This window comes from Seriola aureovittata, chromosome 8 (genome assembly GCF_021018895.1).
Source record: "Seriola aureovittata isolate HTS-2021-v1 ecotype China chromosome 8, ASM2101889v1, whole genome shotgun sequence".
In the NCBI taxonomy this organism is placed as follows: domain Eukaryota; kingdom Metazoa; phylum Chordata; class Actinopteri; order Carangiformes; family Carangidae; genus Seriola; species Seriola aureovittata.
The window spans coordinates 5,954,921-5,970,000 of NC_079371.1; the positions used below are offsets into that span (position 1 = coordinate 5,954,921).

Here is a 15,080-nt window from a genome sequence, read left to right on the forward strand (position 1 = left end):
TTTGAATTTATTGTCAAACTTGAGAGGAGGTTAGTGACCAGAGAGTAGGCCAGTTCAATATTATTATAAAAAGAAGCTTTGTATAAATAGCAAACAAGCTTGACATTAATCACAAGAACTAGTGAGGTAGATGACATTTTTTTGTTTTTAAAAATTCTTCTTAGTGTTGAACTTCTCCATCGACACAATCAGTCATCAATCCAAACCAGCCAGTGGTTTATATTTTAGATTCTAAAAATCAATAATAAACTCAGACAATAAAAGAATAACAAAAAAAGACTGTGAGACTCTTTAGATATTTGGAAATAGATTTTCTTTAGCCACTGAAATGACCGTTGTGTTATTTTGCTTTCAAGAATAATCACTGGTAACATTTGATTTTAATGCTTTAATATGTGACCTCTACATATACACCTGTCTAAAAACGAGGAGACCTGTGTTATACATTTTGTTAAGTTGTGTATCGGATGAAGGATTTTAGTCTGTAACATTGTCAGAGAAAGCTGAGGAAAAGTTAGCAGCGGCTCTACTCGCAGCCCCTTCGACCCAAACAGTGCTGGACAAACACCGATATTTAAAATGAAACTGCTTCATTCAGCGTTTTTACAGGATTTCATCACTGGGTCTGATATTTCTGGAGAGAAGAAGAAGCTGACGAAGTGGTGGTGAAGACAACAACTCCCATGATCCCACACTACTTCGCTATGTCGCCAAACTCTGTCTTTTATTATTGTTTTGATTGAGAGACCGCTAGCGGCAGGAAATGACATAAGAAAGGAGGTGCACTCATAACCCTGATGTAATCTTTTTTATTTCAAGTTGTGAAGATCAAAACTTTATCCGGAGTTAATGAAGTTCATCACTGGATCTTGCTCATCTCTCATAAGTTGACATAAGAGACGTGAGAAACAAAGGTATTTTACTGAGAAGCTATACAATGAACAAGTTTGTTTGGAGGTTACGTTGATGGGAAACAGCTCGCACCACTTGGACGACCTTCAATATGAATGAGTTGATTTGGGATTCAGCTGATCAGACCGAGCTGAGCCATCTGGATGCAAGTAAATGATTAATTATCTGGGAGCACAGAACAGAATCGCCACTTTTAAGAATTAGCAACTACGGCTTTAGCCTGATAAAAGAAAAAAAAATGGGTCAAATTTGGTCTTTGGTGATCCATCAAATACTTTATCAACATCTGCCCCATTCTGTCTATGGGAAATAAATTGATATTGGCAGGTCCAGACATTTTTGGTGGCAAGTGATAGTGGAGGACAATTTGCTGGCTTGCTGTCATCCAAGATAAGAGAGAACAGAATTAATGGCGTTGAGACAGAGTTATTCAACCAAGAAGCCAGACCTCTATAATAGCTTTCATAATATAAAAGGAAGGTTTTTCTGAGAGCCATGTGCGTTTATAACAAGGTCACATCTCAGTTTGACCTTTAAGTGGAAATCTTTTTCCTTGTAAGAAGAAGAATGACTTTGCTTTACTGTCACTCAGCCCACCATGTTCTCTTAGCTGTCTGCCTCTCTTTCTCTTTTTCTATTTACAGCAACATGAGGCTTTCAGAGCCCCGAGGCAGCTGATCATGTTTCCTGCTTGGGAATGCAAGCTTAAATTATCTATCCGTTAAGTCAGTAATAGCAGAACTTTGGATCTTTCAAATTAAAATTTTTGTTAAAATAAAAATAAAAAAAGAGTATGAAATTTGCTATTAGAAAATAAGGATTTAGTCTTGTTTATCCTTTGATGAGTTAATACTATAGTGTTGAATTCAAAGTCTTCTCAATGTAAAAAATATCTGGTCTATAATGGCATTGGGTAATCATCAATATTGATAACTGTAATTATGTAGTGATACCAAAGATGGGACCATGCAATTATGCAAATAGCTAAAGTCGGTGAGTAAAGGTGATCTTTATCTCTTTATTTTTCCATCTACCTATTTTCCTGTCACTTTATCTCAGCCTCGGTTTCCCTGTGTCTCTAAGTGGAAGTGTGTGTGTGTGTGTGTGTGTGTGTGTGTGTGTGTGTGTTAGCCTCTTCGCTGAATTCCTTTGTGTTGGAGCATCCTCCTTGTGGCAATTCTGGTATTTTTAGTTTTAATTCATTTCCATTCAGCTCTTTTCAGCATCTCTCAGCTCACAGTGGATGAATGAGAAGCTTTATCCTGCAGCTGTACACTTATTTTTCTATGTTCTCTCTTTTCCTCTCTGTTTTCTTCTCCATTTCCCCTTCTTTTCTCTCGGTATCCTAGTCTTTTCTTTCTCTTTCTCTGTCACATACACATTCCTCTGTCTTGTCTGTCAGCCAAGTTCCTAAAGCAGGAACACACCGGAGGCAACAGATATTTTCCTGAACACTGCGTGTAAAAAGCATCCCTATTCTTCATCTTTCAGCTTGTTGGATCTTTGTTTTTAAAGTCATTGTTTCAGTGATTCATTTCACTGACCACTGACCTGCTGTAAGCTGAAACAACCAGGTTTGTAATCAGACTGCTTTTGCTAGGAAGGAAGCTACAAACATTTAAGACTTAGACGAGGAAAAAGTTAAAGGTCTTTCTCACAGCAGATGTTTTGATATGTCACAGTAGGAAAGAAACAGGTGTTAATCCACAGATGAATAATGACTGAATTCCATTTAGCTGCGCTAGTTTCAGGGTCCTGGTATTGTGCCTGCTGGCTCACTGTCACACTGTTGAATCGAGCAGGAACATTGTTATGGTTATTAGTGACACCTGTGCTCTGCCTGACATGGCCCGTTTACACTGTGCAATTCTTGGGCTGTTTGAAACGATGATCAGAGAAACATCAATCCAAACCCGCGGTCCAACATCACAATGTGACACACGTCCACTGACGGCTGATTTGATGAGGAAGCGGTTTGGTGTCGGAAAGTTTCACAGTGTGATGCGACTGCTGCTATGACTCATTACAGAGCAACCAATCAGAATACAACATGATCTGATGCTGAATATATTGGCTATACACAGTACTGAGGGTTTCTGAAGCGTGGAAGCGTCGGCAATATGACCAAAGCACGGTTATTGATTTGGTGCATTATCAAAACAAAATGCAAGCTGCTGCTTTTTTGCTGTTGACATGACACTGCTACGATTCACCCTGCCTTCATCACCGACATGCCTCATATTGATAGTGTGACGCAGATTGCAGTTTTATTAGACCCATTGTGCTTTTTCACACAGTCTAAAGACGCCTTACACCTGCTGTGAAAGATGAAGAGGCCTGTTGTAGGAATTCAAATGTGTCTTGTAAAAAGCTTAGTCACACAGGAATAGAAAAATAAAAGAGAGGTTATTTTATGGTGATTTATTTCTTTCTATTTTTTAATTTCTATTTCGTTATTTCATTATTATTCCATCTCATTTTACATTAATGTTTTTAAACATGTTTTTATGTTCATTTGATGTCTGTTCATGTGAAGCACTTGGTGCTGCATTTCTTTTATGAAAGGTGCTATAAAAAGAAAGTGTATAATTATTATTGTTATTATAATTAATGTTATTATTAATTATTATTATTATTATTATTATTATTAAATAATTTTTCCCATCTTTACCAGAGGTAGTACAGAGAAGCAAGTCAAGTCATGAATCATAAACAGGCTCTTTTACCAACAGTGACAGTGAACATGGAAATAACTTGATAATGTTACAATACTGATAATGCTGTTTATAAGCTGCTTTGAAAAGAGTCTGGCAAAGGAGATATTTCTTCAGGGAAATAATCAGGAACATCTTGTCAAAAATCCACCCGAGGAGCCATGAAACTGATTTTATTTTATTTAAAACAACAACTAATAATTAAAATTGAAAAAAAAAAAGATAAATACATGAAGTGATGTGTGTTAATAGGAATGTTTTTGGCTGATGGAAGATCTCTGGCTGAATTTCCTGAAGAAGCCAAAATGATTAAAAGACTCACTTCGCTGCTCTGAAGGAAAAAGATGGCTGCCACCGTCACATACATGACCAGCCTTGTATGTCCTAATCTAAGCTATCTGACCATCCTATGCTGTGGTTCTCTAACACCCTGACATTTATTATTGGCTCAGGAAATATTTTCTACACATTGTACACAGTGACGGTTTGACTCGTAGAAAATAAAAAGAATTGAGATGACAGTTTTTACATGAATAGAAAAAGTGCTACAAATGTTTCCCATTTTGTTTTTGTGCATTTTTCCTCTAAACTCTTTTATGTTACGTATTCAAAAGTCTCTCATTGTTTCCTTCTGTGTTTATGCGCTTTTTCTTCAACTGATGCAGTCGACAGATGCTTCCTTTCAGAGATTCATGATTTACTGGAGAAATGTGTTCTTTTCTTTCCTGTTGCATTATTTTCTTGTTTTCGCTCTTTTCTGATAAAAATCTTTCATTCTTTTCATTCTGGTTTTATGCCTGAAGTTACAAATAACATCAACAACCTTCGTTACCTTGCTTGAAAAGTAGAAACATGTTGGAAGTGATTTTTCCATCAGCCTTCTACTCAAGTGTTACGATAAAGTTTGTGTTGTAAGAGCAGCACCTTCTCTCTGATCTGGCAGATTCTCACCCAGCCAATTATCCTCTTAGTGCTGGTATTAAATGAATAAAATATTGATTTGCTGGGGTAAAGAACAACACTCACAGTATGTGTGTTTATGTGTCTCTGTCGCACTCATCTCTTTCTCAGGAAAATGAAATTTCCTGGGATAATGAGGACTTTGTGATAGCAGCAAGGTGAGATCTATTGTGCATCTCAGAGTTCCTTAGTTTCACCAAAAATCATGTTTGGTGCCATTAGGGGTCACTATCATTAACCATAATTATTCATAATCTGTGCTGATTAGCTGGCAGAGTTACTGGTCCAAAGGGGTTCAGTATGATTCAAACAAACTACTTTGTTCAGTGTCCAACATTTTCTCCCCACTGTCCCACTTGGACAGTAGATCAGAGTTTTACTGACCTCTTCACTGGTTCGGCAGCCAGAAAAGTAAAAATAACTTGTCTGTGTATTGCAACAGTTGTGGTACTAAAAAGAATCAAAAGGATCAGTGTAAAGATCCCTGACAATGTGTGTTTGTTCTTGCACACATCTCACTGTATTGTTTATCTGTCTCTCTGGAACTCTTCACTTTGTGTGAATGTGTTGTAGTTTCTTTTCAGAGCACAAACAGCAGCAAGTGTCAGACGGCTGGGACTCCAGAGAAAGGTAATTTCTTGTCCCTGTCCCACTGAACCAGAGCCCATCAACAGCCAAAACCTAAAGTGCAAAAAGCCATCTGGAGGCTGCGGCTCTGAACTCCAGCTCTGCCTGCACTGCACAGGTGAGCAGACAGTAAGGATCAGTTGGATTATGAAGTTTTTTTCGCTGATGTGTGCAAGGGACCATGTGGAGCTTGGTTCAGGAGAAATCAATTTGCAGATTGCAACACAAGTGGAGCCCAGGAAGTTCCAAGTAGTAGCTTCTAACATACAAAGGTTAATCAAGAATATATAAGGATTGTTTTTGTTAGCCATGAAACCCAAGAAACACTCAGTAGAAGAAGTAAACTGCATCTAGAGTAAAATTTAATAAGATTTGTTTCAGTCCTTAATCTCTCTCTCTTTGTCCTTTGTGTGAAGTTCTCTCTTCCTTCTTTTGTCCTTCTTAGCAGTACTTTCCAAATCTCTTTCTTTTCTCTTCTCAGTCTTTCTTCTTAACTACAGCAATTTACTTTCCCCCTTCTCCCTTGTATCTCTCTGCCCCTCGTGGTGCTTCGTATCACGTTGGTTGTGCTGCTCAGACGGCAGCAGAAGGCTGTTACTGCTCGTTGCAGCTGCCTTTGTTGTACTGTTTCTGTTTGCTGCTGAAGACTTTTGCAACTTTCTTTTTCGTGAACGAGAGTCTGTAACTCCGTAATGTTTATGGTATGCACCGCCAGTGAAGAAGAATTTCCTCTTGATTAAAATAAACTAAACTGCTAAGGACTATTGCAACAGCCTGTTCTCTGTCAGGGATTGTTTGAAGAGCTAAAAGGCAACTTCTGACACAAAACTATTTGCACTTTGAAATGGATGTTGCTGGCCCTTTTTGCAAACTGGCTGGGGAAATCAAGACCTGTATAGTCAAGGTGCCCTAAACCAAGGCACTAACCTGTGTTGTACTAGTGGAGCTGCTCACTGACTCTAATTAGTGTGTTTTGCCCTGACTTGGGCCTCCGGGCAGAGCTGCCTCTCAGGACTCATCAAAGACCAAACTGTGGCCCAAACATGAACCTTAACCAGTCGAGGAGTTTTGCCTTGAGGGGTTCAGGTAAATCTAAAGACAGATTTACAACAACAATGTGAATTTATAATATTATTGTATACGAGATACAAGAAATGAACATCAGTCAAAGAAACAGCATTAATAGACAATGCTCTTTGTAGTAAAGGTACATCTCCAACATTATCTAACAAATATTAAGTTTATAGTAATGAAAATAAATGTCAATTTAAGCAGGGTTTGTAAATGTATATACTGTTTTCCAATTGTATATAGAAGGTATATTGATATTAACAGTCTGAATAACATTACCTTTTTAAAAGTAATGGATGCAAGTTTGACAAAAAGTAAGGGAGATTTTTTAAGTGTGATAAATTACATATTTCAAGCAAGTTTCAAGAGTAGATGGATTATAAGTAAATGGAAATGTATGGAAATATTTAAAAAAAATACTTAATAAAACAGCAGCATGATATTCAGTATGTTTGTTACTATATAATATAAAATAGATTATTTGTAGCAAATGGGCTAAATGGTGGTATGGACCTTTAAGTGCACATCCACCTCAAATGCATGAATCAGTATCTGCTCCCTGGTTGAATAAGGTTTAAAATGTGTTTGCATGAAAACAACTTTCTTCTTTCTCTGGTCTATTAATCCACAAGTCTTTGTCTGTGTGTCAGTGTGATAGCATTTATCTCGGTCTGGCAGATGAACTCCTGAACAGAAAAGAAGTTGTGGTTCCAAGTTGTGGCGATGAAGCAGGATTACCAACAAATCCAGTTAAATCTGCCAAGACTTGATTTAAGCTTTAGTGCCTTTGTTTCTCTTGTTCTGCTGTATGGGAATCTTTATGTGTGTGTGTTTGTTGCATGTTCGAAATATCCAGCTGAACACACACATACTGTACACACACAGTTCGGAAGTTATGCTGGGATTCATACCATATGGAGCTGCAGACTCTCTTTAACTAACTGACAGTTCCATTAATTCTTGGTCTCGTCCTGCAGTTTTACAAAGAGAAAAACGTTCAGGCTCTATGTCTCCCTGTCTGTCTGTCTGTCTGTCTGCCTGCCTGTTTGTCTGCCTGTTGTCCTTATACAACCACAGACATGATGGGATTCTCAAATGGCCTGACAACCAGTAATTACAGCTCGCATATTACAAGCTACTCAACACATGAAAGCAAAATGCAGAGTCAATGATACAGATGCAGTTGGCCTTCTTAACTACCATGGTGCTCCTAATAATGACATTTTATTATAGCCTAAGGGCCCTTTTCATTAATTAGCATGTTACTTGACCACCATTATAATTAGAAATTAGCAACTTTCACTATTCCACGTCTGTGAATAAGCTGAAGTGTGTAGTGTGTGTGTGTGTGTGTACATAATTATTTCTTAATACACGAGAAAAGAAACATTGAACAATAAAAGACACTTTAATTGAGCTACATTATATTATGTTTTATTGATGAATCCATTGTGTTAATTTTTTTCTATTTTATTTAAGAAAATAAAACATTTTTGAAAAAGGTTTTTCAAGATCTTGAAACCTACTACTTGATTCTGGTTTGCTCAGTAGATCATTTTAGTAATTAATGAAATGTTGTAATTGCTATTTTTTTTAAGTATTTTTCAATAAAATATAATAATATGCTACATTAATAAGATAATAGAAAAGGAAATAAAAGAAAACAAAGAAAAACAAAATAAGGTACAACATAAAATGGCAGTAAATAAACGTGAGCTGAAACTGAACGTAAAGGGGAAAATCAACAAGTCGGACGGATGATACAGTGCTCGACTGATCGTTAAGATATATTTAATATAGGTTTGGGCGATAGCCAAAATTTAAATTTAATATCTCAATACAGTTGAACCCGTCATAGGGGGGTGAAGCTGGGTAAGGGTTTATAATATAATTATATCAGTGTATTTTACAGTCTGTTTCAGGTATAAGCGATGCTGCCACTAAACAGCAGTTCAGTTTTTATTCTTTTTAAGACTTAGCAGCAGGGCAGACTGTATAAACTGTACATATGTATATATATATTCCGATATTATGAAAAGCATCACATATGGCAGGAAATCTTGAGACATTGGATATTATGAAATATTGGGCCTAATATTAGCCTAAACTGCACCAGACCAATCGGTTAAATGTGGTTTTAGTTGCTCTGAACTTTCCAAACATTTACTGAAGGTGAGCATGACTCACAATATTAAACTGATTCAGAAACTTCATTTCAGTGGAAATTTGAAATCTCTCCAAACAGCTTTTATAGTATCGTATAGCTAAGGTACAACATACTGTGCAGTAATCAAATCAGTGAAATGAGGGTCGGACTTGGCTGCGGGTCAGACTGTGAAAAAATATCCAATATTGGAAATTCTGTCAGGAGCTTTTTTATGGAATAAAAAGATACAGCGAGAGAACAAAGCAAAAGCATAAAGCTTGAGTTTACATAGTTTTCTTAATCAGTATCATTACCAGCAGTTAAAGGGAGAGGTAGTGGCATCAGCAATAGACTTGTTGTTGAAAGGAGCATCAACAACCACAGAAGAAGCAGGCAATTAAGGTAAGTGAGGGAGAACATTGGAGTCTATGGAGTGATATGATTCACTGGGAACAGGAGGGGAGGGGAGGTAATGGAGGGCGATTACCTCATTATGAATTGGTAATGGAAGTTGTGTTGTTCCAGGATGCAGGGGCAGATTTATGTATAGAAGAGTGCAAACCTCCTCCAGCCAGATAATTGAATGAGGAGACCATTTCCTCCGTCACTGTTGCTGAGCTTCGCATCTTTGGTTTGTCTAATTGGGAAAACTCTCTCTTGTGAGTACCTACATTAAAAACACATGTTCATACTGGAGCTCGCTTCAACAGAATAGATATCTGATGGTCACGGCCATTAGCCCTGCATTATTACTCTACACAGTTCATGTGAGAGTTTCGTAGAGGTCCTCCCTGTACTCAAGTTTCCTGTATTCTCATTGTGAACACATCATTAGTAAAATATAAAAATCACAAGAGTACAGCACAATTTTATCCCAGCATACAGCTAAGATGGTGCCAGTAACCTCTAATGTTACCTTAAAAGTTACAGCCAGCGTTGGCATCCTTAACAGCCAAATACATTTTTTCATAAGTCAGACTTTCAGAAACTTCTAATACAAACAGGTCCTTGAAGATTATTTACCACCTTCGGCTTACAATACTGCAGCTTGTTTGAAATCTCAGTGAACACAAATCAGCTTGAGAAGTGAAGAAACTGGTGATAAGACTGTGTCTTTTGCTCACACCTGTTCCAATTTGTGCATTGTCAAGTCAAGGTGAAGTTTAATCCGGCTGTCTGAGTGATAAGATTTGCCCTGTCTGGTCTGATTTTATTCACGTCATCACAGGCTGCAACCCTCGCCCTCGACACACAGCAGATACCAACAGCGTAAAAGGTGGAAAAATAATCACAGGAACTTCTCCAACAACTCGGTTTTTTAACAGACAGACCCTGTACATTATCAGGAGAGAAAAACCTTTTACATCTGTTGGCAAAATCTTTACAACAACAAAATATCTGCTTCATAGTTTAAGCTCGAACAACCCTAGTGCCTATGACTGCACCCTGACAGCTGATCTGGGCTGAGAATGAGGTCCCATTAGCAGCAATCAGGCTAGCTTTGGGACAAAAGGGAGTCAGGTCTGAGTCACAGCCGGGTGACGCCGGACAGGAAACAGCACTTCCTGTCAAATTCTCAACTTTCGTGTATTCTCATTGGATCAAAGAGGTTATACAATATCTCAAGCTAGAAGACATAAGATACTCTCTCCAAAGGTCTGCTCTGACATTCTATATAATTTGGCAGCCGAGATTTTTTAGAAAGAATGGAAGCAGAGAGTGTAACCCTGTAATATTTGCGTTTCTCCTCTTTGGTAGTCATCAGCAATTACTAACTTTTGTTATGTTTGTATTTGAGTCTACACGACATTACAGCAGCTGTGGAGAAGCAAAGACCGGGTGCACTTATGTGTTCATGACAATGGAACATTGTTTGCAGACAGTTCTACTCTAATATGAGTCCAACATAGAAGAGAGAAACTGAAACTATCAATCCTATTCACGCTAGAATTGATCTTCAAAAACAAGACAAAGTATCTATAGTATCGATATTTTGGGATCGATCCGCTCAGTCCTAGTGGTGGGTGATTGGGTAAGCGGGTGAGTTGGGTAGATACTTGGTTGGACTGGATATGTTCTGTTTCTTTTTCTGAACACTGTAAAAAATACTCTATATATATATAGACTTTAATCTGAAAAAAAAAAATTAATTCTCGACTTTCTCTCATTATGTAAGGTGGATACCCATCAGACTATCACGACTTCCAAAGCTTCACTGCCTCTGTGTCAGCTGTAACCGTATTTCTGGAACTCCTACAACAAACCCTCTTTGTTATCATAAACACACTAGAGTTTCTGGACCAAAGAATGAGCTGTGTTTTCATTACTGGGTAACATGAAGCCTCGCCAAACCCCAAACAGCTGACACGTCTCACAGGCACAAAATAGTGCTGCATCTCAGATATAAGATGTAATTAACAACCAACTGCTAATTATCTGCTGAGACTCTCACTCTCACTCTCACTCTATCACACACACACACACACACACACACACACACACACACACACACACACACACACACACACACACACACACACACACACACACACACACACTCTAGTTTCTTACACTCTTGCAAGCTAGTGGATAATTTAGAGCTGAAAACAAACACCTGTATCACAGCTGTCCACTCATATGTACTGTCTGTAACAAGATTTTAATTGACACGATCATGGTACAGGCTGATGTATGAACAGTAGGCTATCTGCGTGTACTTTGTGGATCCTGAACAGAAACTTTTCCACTCTTGCCGTTTGAATCGTCTGTTATGTTTATATCTGCTGCTGTGCTGAAATTTGTCGGGTGCTATAAAGACCAAAGCATTTTTTTTTTCTAATTGAATTCCATCAGTTTGACTGCAGAGGCAGTAAAAAGAATTCATCCAGTCTATATCCTCACACATCTGTGCTATCAGTCTGGAAGTCCTCTCCCCGGAGTTAATATCAAAGCTGTCAAAATGAACAGATGAATGCAGTAGCTTTATATGATGGGGAGAGAGGTGAGGCTGCTCATTTTCTACAGTAAGTGATCTACTAATGAATCTTTTTCAGGAGTGTGTTCAGGGGGAGAAGTTTTAATAGGTTTTGTTCGGTTCTTCATCTGAAAACTTCCAAATAAAAAAAAAAAAGCGAAACTGGACACCAGACAAGACCTGAGACAAGACCACCTGAGGAAGTGGGGAAATACATTTACTGACAACACCAGCCTTGATGCACTGTATGCTCTGACCTTTAACCTGAAATAACTCATCAACCCAGCTGCACAGTCATTCTGACTCAATCTCTACATCACTTCCCTAACCCATCACTGTATCACATATGTAAAAAGAGTTTCCATGTATGTCAAGGCCTCACATCAGTCTGATGTAACGCTGCAGATGAACAGCGCTTCAAGTGAGTGTAGTGGTGTGATTATCTTGACCTAGATTATAAAGAGCTTTGGAAATACCTGCGAAACCTACAGTGAATAGAAGATATCTTTACAGATTTGTACTCGCTGTGTTGTTGTTTGCACTATGTAGTGTTCAAGAACGTTAACATTAACATCTTTTCTTTGGACTCTGGGAGTTTGAAACTGTACATTTTTTTCCTTTTTTTTTGCCACACACACACACACACACACACACACACACACACACACACACACACTCAATAGTATATATTGCCTACATAAATCCAAGCCCCTCACCTCTGCAGTGCAATGGAAAAGAGATGGGGTATTTCAGATGGGGTGTGAGAAACCTGAGCATTAAAACTGACGGACCACAAAGTGCGACCCTCCAGCAAGGAAACTGGAGAATAAGCATACGCTGTCACGACAAATCAACCCAACATGAATGCACGCATACTACCAAAATATCTCACCTGTCCAGGGCGATGCAGCACAGGTGCAGGATGGACGCTGTGGTCAGCAGGACGTCCAGCGACGTACGGACCAGACAGAAAGTCTCGCCGTAGATCCAGTGCTGGTGGACCAGCTCGATGGCACCGAACGGCATCACCAGCACCGATACGAGCAAGTCAGCAAACGCCAGAGACACGATGAAGTAATTGGTCTTGATTTTCCTGGTGAAGGGAAGAAGGGGAAAGATTGAATTATTCTGGAACAGACCGACAGAAATGCAGTTCAGATTAAAAAGTATCAGCATTCATTCTTGTGCGGTATAAGTTCGTCTGATCAATGAATCAATAATGAATAGTCATTGTTAAGATGCATATTAAGATAATTACACAGGATGCAGTTGGAGCATCGCTGCCTTTTTGACAGTTTCGTTCAAGACAAGACTTCACTCCAGAAAATATGATATGAATACATGAAAGATTTAGTTTTACACTTTAATTTAAAGCAATAACAGCAGGTGTATTTTCCATGAAATTGTTTTAATATGAACAGTGACATTCTGTAAAGGGAAAGCAAAACATTTTAGTCATTTAAGATAATTATTAATGAATAGTAACTGATCATATTTGCTAAATAATTAATGGAATAACTAAATTGGCATAACTGTTAATTGGAACATTTCTCACATTATGTATTTGCAGATTGCTGAGTGTGTTTTTTTATGATGATGAATACAGACAACAGCTCAAGTCGGCAGTAACTACTCACTGCTCACCAACTCTTGAGACTTGAAAGGGTATTTTTTTTCTTTTTACCTGTTTATTTCTGATCCAAGCTGATGATGGAATCACAATTGATACACAGTTTCATAATGAACCGAAAATACTTCATTGTTTAAAAAGAGATAAAAAGAACTTATTTCAATGATTCGCTCAACCCCCTCTTGTCCTGCTCTCTCTCTCTCTCTCACAAACACATTGACAATGGGCCTGTCTGTCACAGTCGGACTGGCTAAAAACCAATAGTGTTTGCAGGGAAGTGAGATCTGATCACAACTGGTCACTGGAGATGCATGTGGAGACATATGTTAATGCCAGGTCTGAACAGGGACAGAGAGTAAATCCTCGAAGCCAAGTTAAAAAATCCAGACCACTCTTTGAAACTTTTAAGTCCCTGAAGGGAACATTAACTTCATTAAAGTTCAAATAGCGATCAAAGACAAACAGAGGCAGACAGGAAAGGACAGACAGGTTCTAAGTTTGACTTACACTATGAGTAAAGAGAATAAAGAAAAAAAAGTATTTGAAATCAAAGATTGATTCAATAACTCACAAAACAATAGGAGATGAAAACAACAAAGAAATAGAGGAAGAAGAGGAATCATCCATCTTCCCTCTCCCTGGAGTGGAAGGATGAAGACAGGGGGAGATGCTGAGTAGTGAAAGAGAAGAAGTCTTCTCTAACACACAAAAGCCGGAGAAGGTAAAACCACAGAGAGAAAGAGAGAGATTAAAGTAGATTCATTCTGCAAATTGGTGAAGCATATGCATATCAAAGAGACTGGAGGTCTAAATCCTACCTGATTTCTGTGACTTACAGCCTCCAGAGCCTTTATCCCGTTCTGTGTTATTTAAAAGGTGATTTTCTTTATCTAATCAATACAGCTGTCGCAGGTGAGGGTCGTGCTGTTCCTACAAAGAACTTTACAATAAAATGGACCCACAGACAAACTCACAGACGTACTTTTATCTTCTACGCTGTTCACGCAGCAGGGCTCAAAGCAATTGTGGGTGGGACAGCAGCTAGACTGGTGGTCTATGTATCCAGTAAAACGCTGTGTTCTTTTATATATTTATAATGCGTTGCATACTGTATGAGGCTTTTTGCATCACATTATTTCATTTATTTCCCTGCATAATTTATGTTTCTTTTAAGTGTGTATATTGTGCAAGATTTGCAAGAGCCGCTGGATGCCCACGAGACATGCATGAATAAAACTCTCACTGTTTCTTTCAGGTGAAATACTTAATTTAAACTATGTGTGAGCAGATGCAGCAGCATCTACAGATGATATTCATATATTACTACACTGTTTTCCCAGTTATGTTGTAGTGGCAACGTAGTCACTGGCACATATTCAGAGGCACCAGGAGGTGGTTGGGGTGGCATGTGCCCAACTGTCACACCAGACACCGGGCCTCACGTCCAGGGTCCTGTCTGTGGTTTAGCCAGCATTACATTTTTCTGTATTAAACCAGACCAGGATTTTTCACTAATCTTTACCAAGTGCTGTGAGAGTCTAAACAGAACCATTTAACAGTTTAATGATGCTGGAGTCACAAAAAGAGGCAAATCTGTTGTCTGTTGTTTGTTCAGCATCCACATATTTGCAACTTGTCAAATACGTAAATTAACAACATTTCCTCATTATGATAATAGGAAACCTAATCTGGTCGCAATTATGCTTCCTACAAAACGTATTTGCTGTTGCAAATTAGTTCTATATAAATGTAATTTCTAGGAAACAGGGTTGGCAGAGTGGTTTGGTGTGTGTGACAGTGAACTGAATAATAAGTATTCTCAGTGCAATGAGACAAAAAAGGTCAGTCAGCTGACCAGTCGACTCCTCAGTCCATCAAACTGTCTTATTAGAAAGAAATCCTGACAGGTAGCAGAATGGTGTGTTTTAGTGCTCACTCATTTTATCAGGTATAAGCCATATTTGCATTGACAGACGAACAACGCCAGCCGAGCAGCTAAGCAGCAACAGAGTGGGTCAGTCAGTCGGCCTGTTCCCCACGCTCCCT

The 15,080-nt window shown here is 38.5% G+C and overlaps 1 protein-coding gene across 1 annotated transcript in view; it reads right to left on the reverse strand.

Moving 5' to 3' along the window:
- htr4 (5-hydroxytryptamine receptor 4) overlaps window positions 1–15,080 on the reverse strand; it is a 69,257-nt gene that overhangs the window by 51,342 nt on the left and 2,835 nt on the right. The window contains exon 2 of the mRNA XM_056382155.1: window positions 12,297–12,497. Coding sequence (XP_056238130.1) covers window positions 12,297–12,497 — 201 coding nt within the window. The remainder of the gene's footprint in view (window positions 1–12,296; window positions 12,498–15,080) is intronic.